The sequence below is a fragment of the Mastacembelus armatus genome, unplaced genomic scaffold (genome assembly GCF_900324485.2).
Source record: "Mastacembelus armatus unplaced genomic scaffold, fMasArm1.2, whole genome shotgun sequence".
NCBI lineage: Eukaryota > Metazoa > Chordata > Actinopteri > Synbranchiformes > Mastacembelidae > Mastacembelus > Mastacembelus armatus.
Genome location: NW_022872906.1, coordinates 115,087 through 135,937, shown reverse-complemented (window position 1 = coordinate 135,937; position 20,851 = coordinate 115,087). Strand labels below are relative to the sequence as shown.

At 40.6% G+C, this 20,851-nt stretch overlaps 1 protein-coding gene across 1 annotated transcript; it reads left to right on the top strand.

Annotated features, from left to right (window-relative positions):
* The first annotated feature begins 2,338 nt into the window (after nt 1–2,338).
* On the top strand, nt 2,339–11,454 carry LOC113146386 (acidic mammalian chitinase-like). The gene is made up of 8 exons (XM_026333759.2): nt 2,339–2,391; nt 2,528–2,693; nt 7,628–7,752; nt 9,607–9,730; nt 10,103–10,285; nt 10,491–10,607; nt 10,760–10,886; nt 11,025–11,454. Exons 2-8 carry the CDS (start codon nt 2,538–2,540, stop codon nt 11,231–11,233), a joined length of 1,041 nt encoding a protein of 346 aa, XP_026189544.1. The 5' UTR covers nt 2,339–2,391; nt 2,528–2,537; the 3' UTR covers nt 11,234–11,454.
* The last annotated feature ends 9,397 nt before the right edge of the window (nt 11,455–20,851 follow it).

Below are 20,851 nucleotides of genomic sequence, written 5' to 3'. Positions count from 1 at the left end.
AGGAAATGTTTTGGTTGGCAATTTTCAAATTGTTACACAGGGGGCGCTATTGGGCCTATTTTGATTTAGTTTAATCAAATGGGTTCAGGGCAGCAGGGACTACAATTCATCATTTGGTCCAATTCAAATCCGACAATGCGTGTGCGAGTTATCACAAGTTGAAGAGTTGTTGGCGAGCCAAAAAACATACTTTGACTGGATGGCGGCGTCAAAGGAAAACCGTGAATGTGAGCAAAATAATTAGGATAACTTTTGCAGCCCCATGTGTCTAGGTGAGGTTGACCAAAAATGAGCTCAATCGGTCAAAAGCCCTTGGACGAGTTCGAAAGGGTATGAGGTGAGCAAAAACGGCGAACCCAATGACCTTTAGATCAAATCCAGACTGGTGGACTTCCTGTTGGTCATACGACCTCGACATGATCAGCTTTTTTGCTTGCCCCGAAAGGAACAAGAGGCGTGCCGACTTTGGTGAGTGTGCGATGAAAAAAATGTGGGTCGGCCTCCCATACGCCCAATGTATTTCGACTTTTCTCGGGGGCGCTGTAGAGCCATTGTTTTGAGGTCATGTATGAAACCTTTAACCCTCTGGGGTCGACGCACGCGCCGGCGCGTTTTGACGCATCTTTTTCTGATAAGGCCGAAACAAACTTAAATTACTCCGTCAATTCTGATCGTACAGATAAAAGAAGCATATCATTCAAATCTGTAAAGGGTCTAGTTTTAGTGGTATACCATCATAATAACAACAAAACCTTGTGCTTTTTTTAAATAAAGAAAGCCGACAGGGTGCGCTCTCGGACTTTTCTGTCTCTGCCATTTCTCTTCACAGACGCGTAAATAAAACAACCCGAATCTCAGCGAATACTTGGCTCCTAAAAATAAGAATTATATGGCTAGAAAGCTTGAAATGTTTTCTTTTGAGTGAAACAATTCAAGTCGAAAACAAATCATCACTTTTGATTTAATCCGTATGAACGTAAGGAGAAGTCCGTTTTTTCCTGTCTCACCTCATTACAGGTAATGCGGTCCCGCCTTGTACACTGTCCACTGTTCACATGTAAATAATCTCAGGTGAACCAGGTAAATATGTGCACGCCCCCGAGAAATGACACAAAATATCAAACTTCATCATAGAATTTACTCACTTTTTCGACGCGTTTGGATGATGGCGCGTTACGCACGTGAAGCGGCGCTCCTTACATTCCACACAGAGACAAATAGTTTAGTTTGTCCTCAGAGTAAAAACACTGATTTTAACTCAAATGAGGATCGTTTGGCTCCTCATTGTGTTGTATTGTACAGCACTAATCCGTCCCATTTACATTGACTGAAAGGCTCATTATGCGCGCCTTTGTCTGGACGTTCAGTGCGTCTTTTGTGTTCTCAGGTAAATCACATGACTATTCATCCTCAGACACACCCTCTTGCATATGGCCTTTCTGGACAAAAAGTGTCTTAGAAAATTTAAATCAGTGTATTGTTTTCTGTGAATGTGTGAACAAGATGACATTCACAGCACTCTGAAGTAAACACTTTAGCCTACAACATGCTGGTCTCCAAAGTCTTGTGAACCAATGTTCTGTTTGTGTTTTATGGTCTTATTTCAGTGAGTAAAAAATTGTAGTTTTTCACTAGCCATGCATAAACACTTTTTTCTCAAAAACACAATAATGTATAAACTTGCTGCTCATATATTATTGTAGCCAATTTTGTGCTGATTACAGTGTTATTAGACTTTAGACATTAATATGTTTAATAAACACTGAAAAAAGCACAAATGTCAGGACATGTCAAAATTTGTCCAGGCCCCAAAAACCCCCTCAGACCCCAGAGGGTTAAAAAACATCATTTTTTCATGATTCTGACTTGGATGCAAATTTTCGTGAGTTTTCGAATACGTTCAGGGGGTCAAATTTGAGTTTAAAGCACAGAAAAAGTATAATAATATTTCTAACCATTTCCAGGTCCACGGCCACCTGTCAATCATAATATGTATATTTTGGGAAAGGTCTCACACAGCCCCATGTCATGGTGGGGTGTGGGGCAATCCTCCATGCTACCTTGGGGGACCCCTTGCAGTTGTCCACTCCTGGCTCAGTGGGCTCGCGCCTAATAATACATGATAGTAAGGTTTGTTAGAATGAGAAACAATCACAAGATTCTTTCTTCTTTTTCACATCTCCTATGTGGAATGTGTGCATTAGAGAAGACCCATAATTACTGGTCAAACCATAGTAAGAACTCAGTCCTGTCACTTTTTAAATAATATTAAATCAGTCAACAGTCATTGAACATGAAACATAGAGAAATAATAATCTCTTTTTCCTCTTTTAGTAATCCTGCATTGAAGACTCTGCTGTCAGTTGGAGGCACAGTCAATGGATTGAGCCCGTATGTTCAAATATTACACTAGAAATAGTGTAAAGACATTTCTCCAGAAATGTCTTTAATGTATCTAATACATTTTCAGTTCTCACATCATAAACTACAAGAATGGTTGCCACAGTTTTTTTCTCAATCCCACTAGATTCATTGCCATGGTTGCCAGGCCTGAGAGTCGTGCAACTTTCATCAGGTCTGCCATCAACTTCCTGCGCACCAATAACTTTGATGGGCTGAACCTGGACTGGGAGTATCCTGCACACAGCGGCAGCCAACAGGAGGACAGGGAGAGGTTCACGCTGCTGATTGAGGTTACATTTTTCAATAAGAGTTATTGAAAGTCCGAACTGAGGTGGTTGTGGCTCAGGAGCTCAAGCAGGTCGTCCACTAACCCCACAGTTATTAGCTTGATCCCTAGCTTCTCTAGTCAACATTTTAAATTGTCCTTGCCTGAGGCACTGAATCCCCAGTTCTTCCTGGTGACTGTTACATTGGTGTATGTGTGAAGATAGGTGTGAAAATGCTGTATTAGTTTTAGTCCATTTACCTTTATTTATATGCAGCAGCGCATGACTGAGATTCAATACATGTACTATACATGCCGACTTTCTAAAAGCCACTGTTTTGTGATTGTAGTATGCATTTAGATATTGTAATGGCAAAATATGTTTGTAGAAAAATCAGATGAAAGATATTGCTTAAAACCCATTTATCTCACTGTTCCTGTGGTGCATCCTTGAGGACTGTTCATGTGCATCGCTGGCCATCACAGTGGCTTTTCTTTAATCCGCAGTTAGATGAAGCCAAATCTGCATTTTTCAAATCCTACTCTTCTAGTAGTGGCTTTAAATACTGGCTCCAAATCCCATCATAGTTCACTGCTGATATTCTTAAGCTCACCATAAACACATTAAATTAAAATGTGGTACTGGTGATGAAATAGATGCAAAACCTCATTAGGCCCAACCAGTAATAAATATGTCATAATTTTAGTCATACTAGTATCATTCCTTTATGGATGGTCATGTTAGGCTGTTGGCCCACCATAGACTAAATCATTTTAGAAGACATTCATGTCCATAGATGGTGAACCCTAGAAACTTTGGTGATCCTGCCCACCAGGTGACATTTTTGGTTGTTAGACAAATACCTCATCTATTGTTTTGATTGCCATTTTGTTTTCTGAGAGTGAAGTGCTCTACTGGGATAATATGGTACTATGAGGTCTTTAAGTTATGAAGGAGCTTGATCATGAAGGGATTTGTATGTGAGAAGAAGGATTTTAAATTCTATTCTGTATTTTACAGGGAGCCAATGAAGAGAAGCTAATACAGGAGAAATATGATCTCTCTTGCTAGTTCCTGTCAGGACTCTGGCTGCAGCATTCTGGATTAACTGGAGATTTTTTATGGAGATATTGGGACATCCAGATAGTAATGAGTTACAGTAATCTGGTCAAAAATAACTCCAAGGTTTTTCACAGTAGAGCTGGAGGCCAGGCTATGCCATCTAAAGTAGCTATAATTTTAGAAAAGTTATTTCTGAGGTTTTTGGGCCCAAATACAATAACTTCTGTTTTCTTTTAATATAAAAGTAGAAAGTTACATGGACCTTTATGTCAGTTCTAGTCAGTTCTAGTCTAGTTAACTACTTTGTGTTATCAGGTTTCATAGATAGATACAACTGAGTGTCATCTGCATAGCTGTGGTAATTAATAGAGTGCTTCCTAATGACATAGCCTGAAGGAGGCATGTACAAGGTGAACAGAATCGGTCCTAGTACAGAGCCTTGTGGAACTCCATAACTAACTTTTGTTCGTGTGGAAGGTTCATCATGGACATGAACAAACTGGAATCTGTCCGATAAATAGGATTGGAACCATTTTAATGCTGTTCCTCTGATACCAGTCACATGGTATCTGTAATAAGATGTTGTGGTCGATAATATCGAATGCAGCACTAAGGTCTAGGAAGACAAGTATAGGAACAAGTCCATTATCTGAGGCTAAGAGAAGATCGTTGGTAACTTTTACCAGTGCTGTTTCTTTACTATGATGTGCTCTAAATCCTGATTGAAAATCTTCAAATAGTTCATTCCTGTATAAGTGGTCTGATAGCTGCTTAGCAACAGCTTTTTCTAGGATTTTAGAAATAAATGGTAGGTTGGATATTGGTCTATAGTTAGCCAAGACTCCTGGATCAAGACTAGGCTTTTTGAGTAGAGGTTTGATTACTGCAGTCTTAAAGGCCTGTGGTACGTAGCCTGATACTAGAGATAAATTTACCAAGTCTAATAAAGATGAGTTCATTAATGGCAGGGTGTCTTTAAGCAGTCTAGTCGGGATGGGGTCTAAGAGACACGTTGATGATTTCGATGAAGCAACTACTGATGTCAATTCAGAGAGATCTATGGGAGAGAAGCAATCTAAACATAACTGAGGTCTTGCAGATGATTCAAGAGCTACTGTAGTAGAAGATTTGTTTATTGCAGATATAGGAAGCATCTGCTGAAATTTATCTATAATAGTTGTGATTTTATTTGTAAAGAAACTCATAAATTCATTACTGCTGAGAGCTAAGCGAACACTGGGCTCAACAGAGCTGTGACTTTTTGTCAGCCTGGCTACAGTGCTGAAAAGAAACCTGGGATTGTTCTTATTTTCCTCTATTAGTGATGAATAGTATGCAGTTCTGGCTTTATGGAGAGCTTTTTTATATGTTAGTAGACTGTTTTTCCAGGCTAGAAAAATTTCCTCTAAATTTGTGGAAAGCCAATTCCTTTCCAGCCTTCATGATGCCTGCTTTAAGGTATGAATATGTAAATTATACCATGGGGCTAATCTCCTCTGATTCACTAACTTCTTTTTTAGAGGGGCCACACTATCAAGCGTTTCACGAAGTGAGGCTACAGCACTGTCAACAATATGATCAATTTGGTAGGGAGTGGGATTGAAGCAGCTGCCCTCCACTATGGTTATACTTGGCATAGATGTAAATAAAGATGGAATCATTTTCTTAAATTTATTAACAGCGTTGTCAGATAAACATCTGTTGTAGTGGAATTTTCTTCCAAATGCTGCATGATCCATCATCTTAAATTCAAAACAGGATTTTGGGGAAAAACTACTAGATGTTCAATTTCGATGCCATAGGTCAGAACAAGATCAAGGGTGTGATTAAAACAGTGGGTGGGTTTATTAACATTTTGAGTGAAACCAATTGAATCTAATATAGAATTAAATGCAATGCTGAGGCCGTTATTTTCAACATCTACATGAATGTTAAAATCTCCCACTATAATAACTTTATCTGAACTAAGCACTAAATCAGAGAGGAAGTCTGGGAATTCAGTTAAAAACTCTGAGTAAGGGACAAGTGGACAGTAAACAATGACAAGTAGAACTGGTTTTGTGTTTTCCAGTTTGGATGCGAGAGACTAAGAGTGAGGCTCTCAAATGAATTATAATTGTTCTGAGAATTAAAGTTTAATAATAAGTTTGAGTGGAAGATTGCAGCTACTCCTCCACCTCGACCTGTGCTTCGAGGAACATGATAATTTTTATGACTGAGGGGGGTTGATTCATTCAGACTGACATATTCATCCTGCTGTAACCAGGTTTCAGTAAGATAAAGTAGGTCAATTTGGTGATCAGTTATCAAGTCATTTACTAACAGAGATTTAGATGAAAGAGACCTGATATTTAATAATCCACATTTGACAGTTTTTTCTGTTCAGTGAGAGGAGTGGTCTTAATTTTTATTAAGTTTTTATGAATAACTCCTCTTATGTTAACATCTGATTTATTTGATTTATATGTTCGAGGGGCAGACACAATCTCTATGTGGTTTGAGGGGGGAGGCGGCTCTAAGGAAACTGCAGAGAGGCGTTTTAGACTGAGTCTCTGCGTCCCGGTCCCCACTCTGGATTGTCAGGCTTTAGGTTGGCTAATAAACTCGGCCAAATTTCTAGAGATGAGAGCTGCACCATTCAAAGTGGGATGGATGCCGTCTCTCGCTACCAGACCGGTTTTGCCCAGAAAGTGGCCCAATTGTCTGTGAAGCACCACCTAGACAGCCAGCGACGGAACGACGACATGCGGCTGAACATGTCATTGCTGGTCAGATTGGGGAGGGGTCCAGAGAAAACTACGGAGTCCGACATTAATTTAGCAAAGTTACACACCAACTCAACATTAATTTTAGTGACCTCTGACTGACGTAATCGGGTGTCATTGCTGCCGACGTGAATAACAATTTTCCATATTTACGATTAGCCTTAGCCAGCAGCTTCAGATTTGACTCGATGTCGCCCGCTCTGGCCCCAGGAATACATTTGACTATGGTCGCTGGCATCTCTAGCTTCACGTTTCTGACTATGGAATCGCCAATTATCAGAGTCGGTTTCTCAGCGGGTGTGTTGCTGAGCGGGGAAAATCTATTAGAAACGTGAACAGGCAGGTGATGAGCCGTGGGCTTCTGCTTAGGAGTACGTTTCTGTCGGACCGTCACCCAGGCTAATTCTCCGGGCTGCTCCGGAGCTGCCCTTGGACCGCTAACAGACCCTGAGCTCGGTGGCTCCACACCAGCTAATGGGGCTTTTGTTCAAAGGTGCCGAGCCACGCTTCCAAATCAGTGATCCTTGCCTCCAAGGCTAGCAGAACCTTACACTTATTACAGGTATCAGTATCGCTAAAGTAGGCAGAGGAATAACTAAACATGTGGCACACCAAGCATGAACGAGAGAGAGAGAGAGGCCATGTTAGCTAAGCTAACTAGCTAGCTAAGCTAACCAATAGGCTAACGAGTGCTAAGTCAGGAAATAGCAATAAATACCAGTCAAAATTGAAACACCTTGAACAAAATATGTTCAAGGGGTCAAATTAGAGTTTAAAGCGGAGAAGAAGAAAAAGAATAAGAATATTCCTAACGATTTCCAGGCCCACGGCCACTTCAATCATAATATATACATTTTCAGGTCTCGCCCAGCCCCACGTCATGGTGGGGTGTGGGTCAGTCCCCCATGCTACCTTGGGGACCACTTGCAGTTTAGCACTCCTGGCTCATTGAGCAATAACAATAGGCCCTTGCCTGCACTTTCAGTGGGCTCGGGCCTAATAATAAGTTTCCTTCCTTTAAGATGTATAAGCCTTCCCAGTCTTCTTTGAAACCCATACTATTTTAACAGGGACAGGTAATAATCAATTAGCTCTGAGGGATCTAAGGTGTTTTGTTTGTTTTGCCTGCAGGAGTTGTCCAAGGCCTTTGCTGATGATGCCAGGGACAACAGGAAGACTCGGCTGCTGCTGTCAGCCAACGTTGCTGCTATTCGTCCCACCATCGACAGAGCCTATGAAGTCAACAAGATCTCACTGTAAGTTTGTTTTCACTGCACTCAATGTACAGTGGTGTGAAAAAGTGTTGGCCCCTTCCTGATTTCTTATTTTTTTGCATGTTTGTTACACTTTGTTTCAGATCATCAAACAAATTTAAATATTAGTCGAAGATAACACCTCATGCAGTTTTTAAATGAAGGTTTTTATTATTAATGGAGAACAAAATCCAAAACTACATGGCCCGTGTGAAAACGTGTTTGCCCCCTAAACCTAATAACTGGTTGGGCCACCCTTAGCAGCAACAACTGCAATCAAGCATTTACGATAACTTGCAATGAGTCTGTTACAGCACTGTGGAGGAATTTTGGCCCACTCATCTTTGCAGAATTGTTGTAATTCAGCCACATTGGAGGGTTTTCGACAGCATCTCAATGGGATTCAGGTCAGGACTTTGACTCGGCTACTCCAAAGTCTTCATTTTGTTTTTCTTCAGCCATTCAGAGGTGGACTTGCTGGGATGTTTTGGATCATTGCCCTGCTGCAGAACCCAAAGTCGCTTCAGCTTTGAGGTCATGAACAGATGGCCGGACATTCTCCTTCAAGATTTTTTAGTAGACAGCAGAATTCATGGTTCCATTTATCACAGAAAGTCTTCCAGGTCCTGAAGCAGCAAAACAGCCCCAGACCATCACACTACCACCACCATATTTTACTGTTGGTATGATGTTCTTTTTTTGAAGTCTGGTGTTACTTTTACGCCAGACGTAATGGGACACACACCTTCCAAAAAGCCAAACTTTTGTCTTGTCAGTCCACATAGTATTTTCCCAAAAGTCTTGGGGATCATCAAGATGTTTTCTGGCAAAACTGAGATGAGCATTTATGTTCTTTTGCTCAGCAGCGGTTTTCACCTTGGAACTCTGCCATGCAGACCATTTTTGCCCAGTCTCTTTCTTATGGCAGAGTCATGAACAGTGTGACCTTAACTGAGGCAAGTGAGGCCTGCAGTTCTTTGGATGTTCTTGTGGGGTCTTTTGTGACTCGTGGACTCGAGTCATCATTGCGCTCTTGGGGTAATTTTGGTCGTCCGGCCACTCCTGGGAAGGTTCTCCACTGTTCCATGTTTTCGCCATTTGTAGATAATGGCTCTCATTGTGGTTCATTGCAGTCCCAAAGCTTTAGAAATGGCTTTATAACCTTTTCCAGACTGATAGATCTCAGTTACTTTCTTTCTCATTTGTTTTTGAATTTCTTTGGATCTCAGCATGATGTCTAGCTTTTGAGGATCTTTTGGTCTGCTTCAGTTTATCAGGCAGGTTCTATTTAAGTGATTTCTTGATTGCGAACAGGTATGGCAGTAACCAGGCCTGGGTGTGGCTAGAGGAATTGAACTCAGGTGTGATAAACCACAGTTATGTTTTATCAGTGGGGGCAAACACTTTTTCACACTGGGCCATGTAGTTTTGGATTTTGTTTCCCTTAATAATAAAAACCTTCATTTAAAAACTGCATGATGTGTTTACTTGTGTTATCTTTTTGACTAATTAATTTTGATGATCTGAAACATTAAAGTGTGACAAACATGCAAAAAAATAGGAAATCAGGAAGGGGGCCAAGACTTTTTCACACCACTGTATGTTTATACTCAGAAAAAGTAAGGCATCCAAAAAGTATAGATTTGGTATAGTACCTAAACAAATATACGGGTAGGAGATATGTCCAGCACTGAATATGAAACCAGTATTCACTGATTGGGAAGACATTGGCGAGATCATTGGAATGTTCTCAACCAATATGTATTTTTTTGTTTAGAGTTTGTATGTACTGTATTAATATATCTCACCAATACTGAAACTTTAACTGCTAATCTAAAAACCTTTCAAAATCAACAGTCACTTGGACTTCATTAACATCATGACCTATGACTACCATGGACACTGGGAGGCATATACTGGACACAATAGCCCACTATATCGCAGCTCTGTGGACTCTGGCTCGCACATTCATCACAATATCGTAAGACAGAAAAAACACAGGAGATCTTACAAAAACTATGAGTGAGACTTAATCTAACATTCATTATACTCACATTCATATTTTTATTAACAGTCTGTTTATATAGCATTCTATCCAGCATTCCAGCATCTATCCACATTTATATCCATTAGGTCCAATATTCACTCCCCTTTTAGTGCTTGTTTAGTTAGTTGTTAGTTGTTTAGGTATGCCTGCCTTGTTAATCTTTGAAAGAATGAGCTAAATGTTCTAAAGCTGGTTGTTGATTCACAATTGGATCAGGTTTTACATCACTGGTAGACATGAGACTTAATGACAATAATATATTGAGATTTATATTGTTCTATTCATGTCCTTTGTCTTTTTCATTAGAACTCTTCTGTAGCCCACTGGCTGGCTCTGGGAGCACCAGTGGAAAAGCTTTTGCTGGGTTTCCCCACCTATGGACGAACCTACCGCCTCAGCAGTGCTGCTGATAGCCTGGGAGCACCAGCTAATGGGCCTGCAGATGCTGGACCCTACACACGCACTTCTGGCTTCTGGGCCTACTATGAGGTACAGCACATTGAGTCACCTCTGAGCTAAGTTTGTTTGTCAAAAACTCCTCAGTGATGGATACATATGTGTTTGTTGATGTGTAAAATTTTAATTTTGTGGACCAGACATCCTTGCTTGTTCTTAATACCACAGCATTTCAGTTCAACACTGTTGTATCTTAACATGATTTGCAGTCATCTAAATTTTGTTTCTGTGCTACAAGATCTGTCACTTCATTGGCAGTGCAACTATTGAATGGATCTCTGAACAAGAGGTTCCATACGCCACCTATGGCAGTTCCTGGGTGGGCTTTGATGACAAGCGCAGCTATTCTTCCAAGGTAAGTAGGAGCACCAATACTGCCTGCTGTTGTAAGAATGTCATTAAGCAACAATAACAAGCACTCTAACAAGAATTTTTCTAGGTCTATTTTGCAGGTATTTTACTGTTAGTATGGTAATCATCTTTATCACTGATATGATCATCCTGTAGGTCCAGTGGATGAACGCCAATAACCTGGGAGGTGCTCATGTGTGGACTCTAGACATGGATGACTTTGGTGGATATTTCTGCTCAGATGGACCATATCCTCTTATCAACCATCTCAGGATGTCCATGGGTAAGTACTGTAAAGACCTCAAAATTTTTTTCCTGACCTTTTGCTGAATTTTGTTGCAGTTCATAGTCTTAGCAGTGCAATGCATAGCCTTTGTTTATTGTGTTCATAAGATATATTTCTCCATATCTGATTCTGTAGGCTTCCCTCCAAAGCCCACCACCACCCGAGCACCTACCACTACGAGGGACCCCATGGCAGATTTCTGCCATGACCGCCCTGATGGCCTGTATGAGAACCCAGAAGATAAGAATACTTACTTCCAATGCTTCCAAGGAAAGACATACCTGCACCGCTGCCAGCCCGGCCTCATCTACTGGGACTCCTGCAAGTGCTGCAACTGGCCATGAACTATAGAAAGTGCAACACACACCAAATCCATTAATGTATAAGACACTGAAATGTGTTTGAGTAAAATCTTTACGTAGAGTGTCAGCTGACACTGTTTTCTTTAGCTTTTAAACTGCATGATAAAATGCATTCCCTACATTTAATCATTGCGATACTAAAGTGTGTTCCCATTATTTGTATCCATTCAATACAATAACAACACAATAAAAAACTACATTACTATAAGATGACTAGTAACATTATATTATATTAGAACACTTTTTTGTTCTTCTGCCAGGGAAATTCAGATGCTACAGCAGTATGTAGGCTACATGTATGTAAGAATAAAATAGTAAGGTGAGTCAGTCTGTCAGTGTCAGAGTCTGTAAAAACATAAATACAGAGGTGAACAGTAACTAATTTAATTTAGTATATGCAATCATATTCATTCATTTTATCTTGTTAATTGGGCTATCACTCACACTACTCTCCAGATATACAGATCAAGGTTCTCTGTCTCTTAAATGAATAACACCTCATTGTGGTTACTAGAATAAATTCTGAGTGCCTAACAGGACCAAATTGAGCTTTCTTAATGTTCGATTCAGACCTCCAGTTTTGGAGAAGATACATCTTTTAGAACCAGGAACTGCTTCAGAAGCGCTTGTCATAGCATGGAAAAATCACTAACAGCAGACAATGACATACAGTGGGTACGGAAAGTGTTAGGTAAATTCTTTTAACAAATAAACTCAGAGGACGAACTTCGGTAAGATTATATAGAGGTTTTACTTGCAAGGAGTAACAGTCACACAGCACCTTGGTACAGCATGAGGATCACTGGCTGCTTGCAGCCTAACACATCAGTTTTCATGGAACTACAAAAGGGAGGGGATTTCTCACAGAAAGACATCTGGGCCCTTATCAAATAGTCACTGAGAGCAACAATTATATTTCCACAATACACAATAGGCCCCATTCAGAAGTGTTTCAGTTATACTAAAGTAAGGTGGATTAGGTCACAGGAGGGTAAACATTTTAATTTCTCTAACACATCCCTCCTGTTTATGGTTAGCATAACTATTATATGAAAATGTTTAGCAGATCATTAATGATTATTATTCTGGTAAAACACACAGAAAGATGACAATTATTACTATTATAGGAAAAACAGTAAAATCATAACTATGATCAAACAAACAAACAAACAAGATCACAATCACAAATCTAAAATGATTAGCATGCTAAATATAACTTGTAGAAGTGAGAAATAAATGTCATAACTTTCTGTCTTTATGGGCAAACAGTCATCACAACATCACTTCCTGTAGGAATTTTCAATGTTGGAGTCATTCATGCCTTACAGTTCAGAAGTTAAGACAAATTTATCATAGTGGGTAAAAGACAGTCAGGTCTTCCTTCATTGGCTCTGGAGGAGTTTCAGGGTCCTGGTCATCCTGTGAAATGGACTGATACATTTGTTTGTTATTGCTGTATCAATAAGGCGTTAGCAAAGGCCTCTAATACATGAATGCAACAGCAACCACAGGTAACCAAAATAGCAGTCATCACAGCCATTGAGATGAATATGGACTGGATCAGACCGCTCCATTTACCAAACATTCCCTCCAGCCAAGAAGTGAAGTTGTTGTCAATACCAGCATTCTCAGCGAGCTCCTCAGATAAGGCTTGGAGTCCTTCTAAAGCTTGAGTGACAGATCCATCTGGGGAAGTGTTGTTAGGAATAAAGGTACAACAGGTAGATCCAAACATTTTACAAACACCTCCCTCCTTAGCCAGTAACCGGTCCAACGCCATTTGGTTCTGTCTGATCATTAGACTAGTTTTACCTAACTGCTCTTCTAAACCTCTGACAGCATCTCTAGTGTAGTTAATGAATCTCTGCTGGTTATAATACAAATAATTTATCCAATCAACATTTTATAAATGGTTGCCCACCAAAACAGAAAAGATTCAAACCCTGCTGCAACTTGGTTTCTAGCTTTATACTCGTCAGGAACTCCTCTGGGCTCTGATGGCATCAATATATACTCTGTTATCAAAACTGCTGCAGTGTCTCTTTTTACACAGTGTGGGCTGTCTAGGGAAGAACCAGACAGTGGCAACACATAAAATGGCATCACCAATTGTATAAGAGCACAGGTTCCCTGCCAGTCAGGTGGGAGCACTGGTCTCAATTGGTTTCCCCCACAATACCACCACAGGTCAGCACGTGCAGTAACATGGTCCGTGAACCAGGAAGGGTCATAGTCTGCCCCAGGAGTGGTCACATTGGTGGTAGAGCTGCACCAGTGGAGATCACCAACCTTTCTCCCTGAAGTGGAATTTCTCAAAAACAGGTATAATTAGTACTATAAGGTGTAAAGAAAGGTATAGTAAGAGCAGGAATAGGTGGCATCAAATAATGCAAAGACATTGTTTAGTGGCTGGAGGGCAGGTGGAAGTAAACAGCTGCAGTGTGCAATTCAAGCCTGTTGGATCATTGTGTGGATCAAGTCTTATCAGTGTAACCTACATATTTTAGTGACATAAATATATTTGTCTGCTCATGTCAGCTGTTCCTGTCACACATTACCACAGTTAACTACTTTACAAAAATCAAACTGGGCAGTTTGAGTCTCATTGGCCCAAAAGATAAAAGTGGGCACATCATTAGCTCTCTTTGGCCTAGGTTTGGTTTTGGTGTTGTTCATGGCATTACCTGACTGTAGCAATTCCTTCTCAAGGGAGGAAAAGATACCAGGTCTTATCTCAGTGGAGTTAGTAGCGCTCTCCGGCTGTTGCAAACCCTTCTCAAAGAGAAACAAAATCAACATAACTGTGGTCAGCGATATGACAGTCAATATGCTTATTGTCAGTGTCACCCGACAAAATAGTCGAAAGGGGTGCCAGGGCCAATATATTGGACCCTCCATGGCAAAATGTACTTCTGAGCAGTCTTCTCCCCAGGTCACTCTACTCCTCACTCACCTAATTCCCCTGCGTGTGGTTGGCTTCTTCACTGGTTTGAGACGAGTGGTCCCTATTGGTCCCACCCCCCTTTGTAGCCAGACTTCACCACAGGTTAGTTGGAGTTTAGAGTGAGTCCCTGCTGGTTTGACAGAATTACTCAGAGAGTACTTTTACCTCTTTACAGTGTGTTAAATGAATCCAGGAAGGTCTTTCAACAATTCTCACAACCATGAGTATAGACTACAGTACTTGGTAAGATCCTCCCTGCACAGAGAAAACCAATACTTCCTCTTGATCATTTTTACAAAGACCCAGTCTCCTGGTTTCACTCTAGAGTCAGGTTCAGGCTCAGGACCCTACTGTTGTGCATTAATACAACATTGACAACATTTTTATTATTCAACATTTTTGCCATGTAATCAGCAGTGGTCTCAGTCATGTGAGCATCCTCCTTAATGGTTTTCAAAATATGTGTCATTATTACAATAGACTTTCTCTGGAATTCCAAATCTGGGAATAATAGTAGTTGTCAGTGTTTTAGCTACTGTTAGTGCATCAGGATGCCTTGCTGGAAACACTTCAGTCCATTTAGTTAATGCATCAATGATCACTAAACAGTATTTCTTTCCCTCACAGTTATTTAGTTCAATAAAATCCATGCAAATGTGTTGAAAGAATATTCAGGTAGTGGAAACCTTCCACTATTTCAGGTCACAGTCTGTCCCTGTGGATTATTTTTTCACATATTTCACATTGTTAATAATTTTTTTTTTTTTAGAGTAGTTTGTAAAACCATATGTTGTAAACACTATCTTTACTAATCTACCATCCCTCCTGCTGACGTATGCACATTAGCATGCGTCAGTACAGCTTCATATCTAAATAAACTTTTAGCTAACACTACTTTTCATCTTTACATAATTTACACTCTTTTCCCTTTGTTTTTGTTGTTACTCATGAGTCTTTTCATTTCTAAGGTTCACTGTTCTGCATGTCTTTAAGTATCTGCTCATCAGGAGGTTCAACTGTAACTGTAGCTTGTAAAGGCAGTGGTTTCTGTGCTACTGATTTAGCAACTTCGTCAGCTTTACAATTACCAAAAGAAATCATATCTAGTCCTCACATTTATGTCACACTTACAATTAGCAACCTCTTTAGGCAGCTGCACAGCATCTAACAGCTGTAAAATAAAGTCTTTGTGTGTGATGGGCTTACCAAATGATGTAATCATTCCTCTGTTCTTCCACTGCTGAGCAAACACATGTACAGTTGAAAATCCATAATTGCTATCAGTGTAGATATTAACTACTTCTCCTTTTCCTAATATAGAAGGTTCTGTTAAGGTAATACATCTCACTGCCTGCAATGATAAATGAGATGGTAGTGATGCAGCTTTAAAACATCTTTAAGGGTTACAGCAGTATCTCCTGTAGAATTAGATCAATCTGATTTCTGTTTTTTTACAGGATCCATCTACAAACATTGTCATTTCAGCATCTTTATAAGGTGTGTCAGTTTGGTCAACCCTGGACAACACTCTATTCTCAGTTTCAGCAATACAGTCATGGCCCATCATCCTCAGCTATAGGCATTAATGTAGTAGGATTAAAGGTTGTACATCGTTCAATAGTGAGATGTGGCTGTGAAAGCAATGTAGTCATGCAGGATAGATGTTTAGCTGGTGACATGTATGCTACCTTGTTTTGCAACAACAGGACAGAGACTGCATGTGGAACCTTTAGTGTCAGAGGATGGAACAACATGATGTCTGCTGAAGCTTGGACTGTCATGGAGGCTGCAATAACAGCTTAAATACACACAGGCATTGCTATTGGATCCAATGGGGCAGAATAATAAGCAATAGGCCTGTTTTGTCAGCACTGAAGTCATGTGACCATTTTTACAATCAACAGTTTGCATAGTTAGGCAGTCCTAAAACAGAGGTGCTGGTCAGGGTCTTTTTAAGACCATCAAAGGTGTTTTTCTGCAATTTCAGTCATTTTATTTTATCATAAGTTGCCATAGGTGTGTCATAAATCAGTTTCAACAATGGACTAGGCAACTCTGAATAGTTTGGTATCCATGCTCTGCAGAAGTTTGTCATACCTAAGAAAAACATAATCTGTCTTTTAGTTTGAAGTTTTGGTACTTTAAGTATAGCTTCTTTTCTGTCTGAGTCTAGAGCTCTCCCTTGCTGTGAAAGGTCATGACCTAGGTATCTAACTAACCGTTTTTTTTTTTTACAACTAGTTTGCTCTTACTCTGTGTCTCTGTTCTGCTATAAACTTAAGCAGAGCTATGGTGTTTGTTTTGCATTGTTCTTGTGTTTCAGAGCATATCAAAATTTAATTTACATACAAATACGTATTTGACTTCTTGCAGGGGGTGAAAACTTAGCTAAGTTAGCAGACATTACTTGGGAAAAGATGGTAGAAGACTCACAATAACCCTGTGGAATCCGCGTCCAAGTCCATCTTTTGCCCGAAAACTCAAATGCAAATCAGAATTATCATTGTTTGTCAACTTCAATAGAGAAAAATGCATTTGCCACATCAATGACAGTAAACCACTTTGAGCTGGGCTTGTCATTCAGCAGGGTGTGTAGGTCTGTTACCAGTGGAGCTCTAGGTATCTCTGATAATGCATGCTTTTAGTAATGAGTCAAATACTGGTTTAATTCCTGCAGCAGCCTCAGGTTTTAGTGGATATTGTCTTTGAAAGGGCCTGAAAGTAGCTTTTGGTGTATTTTAACTGGTTCTGCTCCTTTGATTTTCCCTACATCTACTGCTCCTGTAGACCATAAATATGAGGGAATTTCCTTTAATTGATCTTCTTCCTCTGTTGTTAGAGTGAACACTTCTACTCATTCTTTTACACTGAGATGTTTAGCTTTTGTTGTGATTGTACACCAGTTCAACTTTTTGCTATATGTGTCTACAGTGCGGTTGGAGAAAACATGAGGGTCACCTGGGACTGGCTCCCAGGCGGTCCCCACCTCTTCAGCCCTGGTTACAAATGCTCCTAAATCTTTCCACTCAGCTGTTGAAGGTTTAGCAAGTGAAATGTGTGGGCTCACCCACAATTTGAACAGTTTCTCTTCCTCAGGTTGTAGTCTGCATGCTGCTGCTACATGTTTTACTAAAATGTGTTCTTTTGTAGTCAGTCTGAGTTTGTCTGGTGGATTACTAAGAACTGACCTACAAGCTCCTGTGTCACACAGGAATTTTATTTTAACTCATTGCACCAACAAGGTCACTCTTGGTTTTCCTTCATACAGCATGAGTTCAGTTACTCCTTCTAAGCTCAAAATCATTGCTTCAGTCAGATGTGTGTCTCGTATCTCTTTATTCTGTTCAGTGTGTGTATTTTGCATCTGACCTTTTTTTGCTGTCTAGTCATGCAGAGTAGCCTGCTCCTCCCTCCTGGTGCTCAGGGCGTGTCTTTCTCTGTGGGCAGCTCTTGGCCCAGTGTCCTGCTTTTCCACAGATGTAGCAGTAGTCATGATCAACTATCTGCCGTCTGCCAGGTCTCCGGCCACGACCTCGTCCCCGCCCCCTGCCCCGGCCATCAAGCCATAGCTTGTCCCCCTGGAAATAACACTCAGAAACCATTTCATTATCATAGTTAGTGAAAAACACTTCAGCTGTTTTTCTAACTTTCTTTTGTGCTTTTGCTCTTTTTTGGAGAACAGTGGCCATATGCACAGTATAATTCCTCATCTCTGTTAGGACACAAGTTCACCAGTCAATTTGATGCTTTCGAATAAATCCTGAAATTTCAGGTTTGAACCATTAATGAAGGCATTTCTTAACTGCTGTGCATAAGACCCATCCCCATTCTGTGCAGCACCTTCAGGTACTGATATTCCACTGTGAGTGTTAAACATCTTTCAGTCTGTTAAAATAAGCCAGCACTCCCTCACTATCTTCAGCATAAGGAGGTTGAGGCTGAGGCACAGGATCAGAAGGAGCTGTGGGAGGAAATCTTGCTCCACCAACAGCACCCTCTTCTCCCTGGGCGTACGGAGGAAGCTGAGCCAGTGGTGGATTATTAGGTTGAGGAGGTTTGTCTACAGCATGACATAGTTTGTTCATCTGTAAATTTAACAGTTTGCCCTAAATACAATGTTGGTGAAGAGGCTTTTACCTGTTTTTCTATTTGCGTCTGTCTCTTTTCTCCTTCCTTTCTCTCTCTCCCTCTCTGTCTCTGCCTCCTTTAAACCATTCTCTGATCCTTCTGATTTCCCTTAGTCTTACTCTTTATGTCCTTTACTAAGTTTCTACAGTCCTCACAGTTTAACTTCCCCAAAAGACCATATTTATTTTTCCATTTTTCTAATTTTTCTATATTTCTTAGGATCCTTTTAATGCATCAATTTTTTGTCACCGGTGACTAGTTCTTCTAATTTAGTGTTCTTATTACCCATTTTATTATTATTATTATTTTTTTTTTATATATTCAGTTACTATTTGTTTTTACTCACTGCTACTCATTTATTTATTTATTAGTATTATAATTATTGTAGGCCTACACTTACACCTACACTACATTATTTTAACAGGCTCCTTATCCCCCCCTTTTTTTGTTTTTTAAATTATTTAAATTATTGTTATTGTTTAGTTACTGATCTGATTGGAGGAGATGGAGCAGCTGTTTAACTCACTTAATGTCACATTAATTATTTCTATGCTTTTATATTCTTTTATGGTACCAATACTCTCTTGGCCTTATGCTCAAAAGCACTATCGACGCTGCACCGGGGTTCTTTTTGTTCCGGGTCTCCCACAGACCTCGGGGTTAGTTTACTTTGGGTCTCCCACAGACCACGGGTTCATCCCAAGTTTCTGATTTCCTGAAAGCCCCGCTTGGTTTTACCCGAATACGTTTGATCCAGTGTCCCGGAGGCCACACAAATTTAGGTTTTGTTTGAATTTCAGAACTCAAGTCAAGTCAATGATATTTTTAGTCAGTGATCCGTTTTGTAATCACCAACCCCTCAGCCTGATATGAGACCGCAATTCACTGAGACTCTACTCAGCTTGCGTGACCCGAAGGACCCAGAACCACGCGGGGCCCCCAGAGAGCCAGAAACTCCCAGGGACTCCGCACCGGTTTTGTTTGGCTCTAATTCCCTGAGACTCTACTCAGGGGACGGTTTTGTTTGAATCTCACAGACTCCCTGACTCCACTCAGGTGACAGTTTGTTCAAATTAGACCCACTGAGGCTCCACTCAGTTTAACCAAATTAAAATTCTCTTACCTCACAGGAGTCCGTCTCTGGTCTCTCCTTTAAAGTTCAATCGCGTCACTCCTCTCCCCTCACAGCAGATCCTAGCCTCTCAATGCTCCAAACCGTTCCCTTATGGGACCGGGCGGAGGGCTTTCAGTGAGGAGTCTTAAGACTCCCCCGTGCAGGGTTTTTAGGTCCAAACCTGGAAGGAAGAGGAGATATTGCGATCCCGCACGAGCCCCCAAGTTGTTAGGTAAATTCTTTTAACAAATAGACTCAGAGGACGAACTTCGGTAAGATTATATAGAGGTTTTACTTGCAAGGAGTAACAGTCACACAGCACCTTGGTACAGCATGAGGATCACTGGCTGCTTGCAGCCTAACACATCAGTTTTCATGGAACTACAAAAGGGAGGGGATTTCTCACAGAAAGACATCTGGGCCCTTATCAAATTGTCAAGGTTAGAGGAAACTGTGCTCACTGAGAGCAACAATTATATTTCCACAATACACAATAGGCCCCATTCAGAAGTGTTTCAGTTATACTAAAGTAAGGTGGATTAGGTCACAGGAGGGTAAACATTTTAATTTCTCTAACAGAAAGTATTCAGAACCCTTTAAATTTTTCACTCTTTCTGTCATTGCAGCCATTTGCCAAAATCAAAAAAGTTCATTTTATTTCTCATTAATGTACACTCAGCACCCCATCTTGACAGAAAAAAACAGAAATGTAGAAATTTTTGCAAATTTATTAAAAAAGAAAAACTGAAATATCACATGGTCATAAGTATTCAGACACTTGGCAGTGACACTCATATTTAACTCACATGCTGTCCATTTCTTCTGATCCTCCTTGAGATGGTTCTGCTCCTTCATTGGAGTCCAGCTGTGTTTAATTAAACTGATTGGACTTGATTAGGAAAGGCACACACCTGTCTATATAAGACCTTACAGCTGACAGTGCATGTTAGAGAAAATGAGAATCATGAGGTCGAAGGAACTGCCCAAGGAGCTCAGAGACAGAATTGTGGCAAGGCACAGATCTGGCCAAGGTTACAAAAGAATTTCTGCAGCACTCAAGGTTCCTAAGAGCACAGTGGCCCCCATAATCCTCAAATGGAAAAAGTTTGGGACGACCAGAACTCTTCCTAGACCTGGCCGTCCAGCCAAACTGAGCAATCGTGGGAGAAGAGCCTTGGTGAGAGAGGTAAAGAAGAACCCAAAGATCACTGTGGCTGAGCGCCAGAGATGCAGTAGGGAGATGGGAGAAAGTTCCACAAAGTCAACTATCACTGCAGCGCCTCCACCAGTCGGGGCTTTATGGCAGAGTGGCCCGACGGAAGCCTCTATTCAGTGCAAGACACATGAAAGCCCGCATAAAGTTTGCCAAAAAACACATGAAGGACTCCCAGACTATGAGAAATAAGATTCTCTG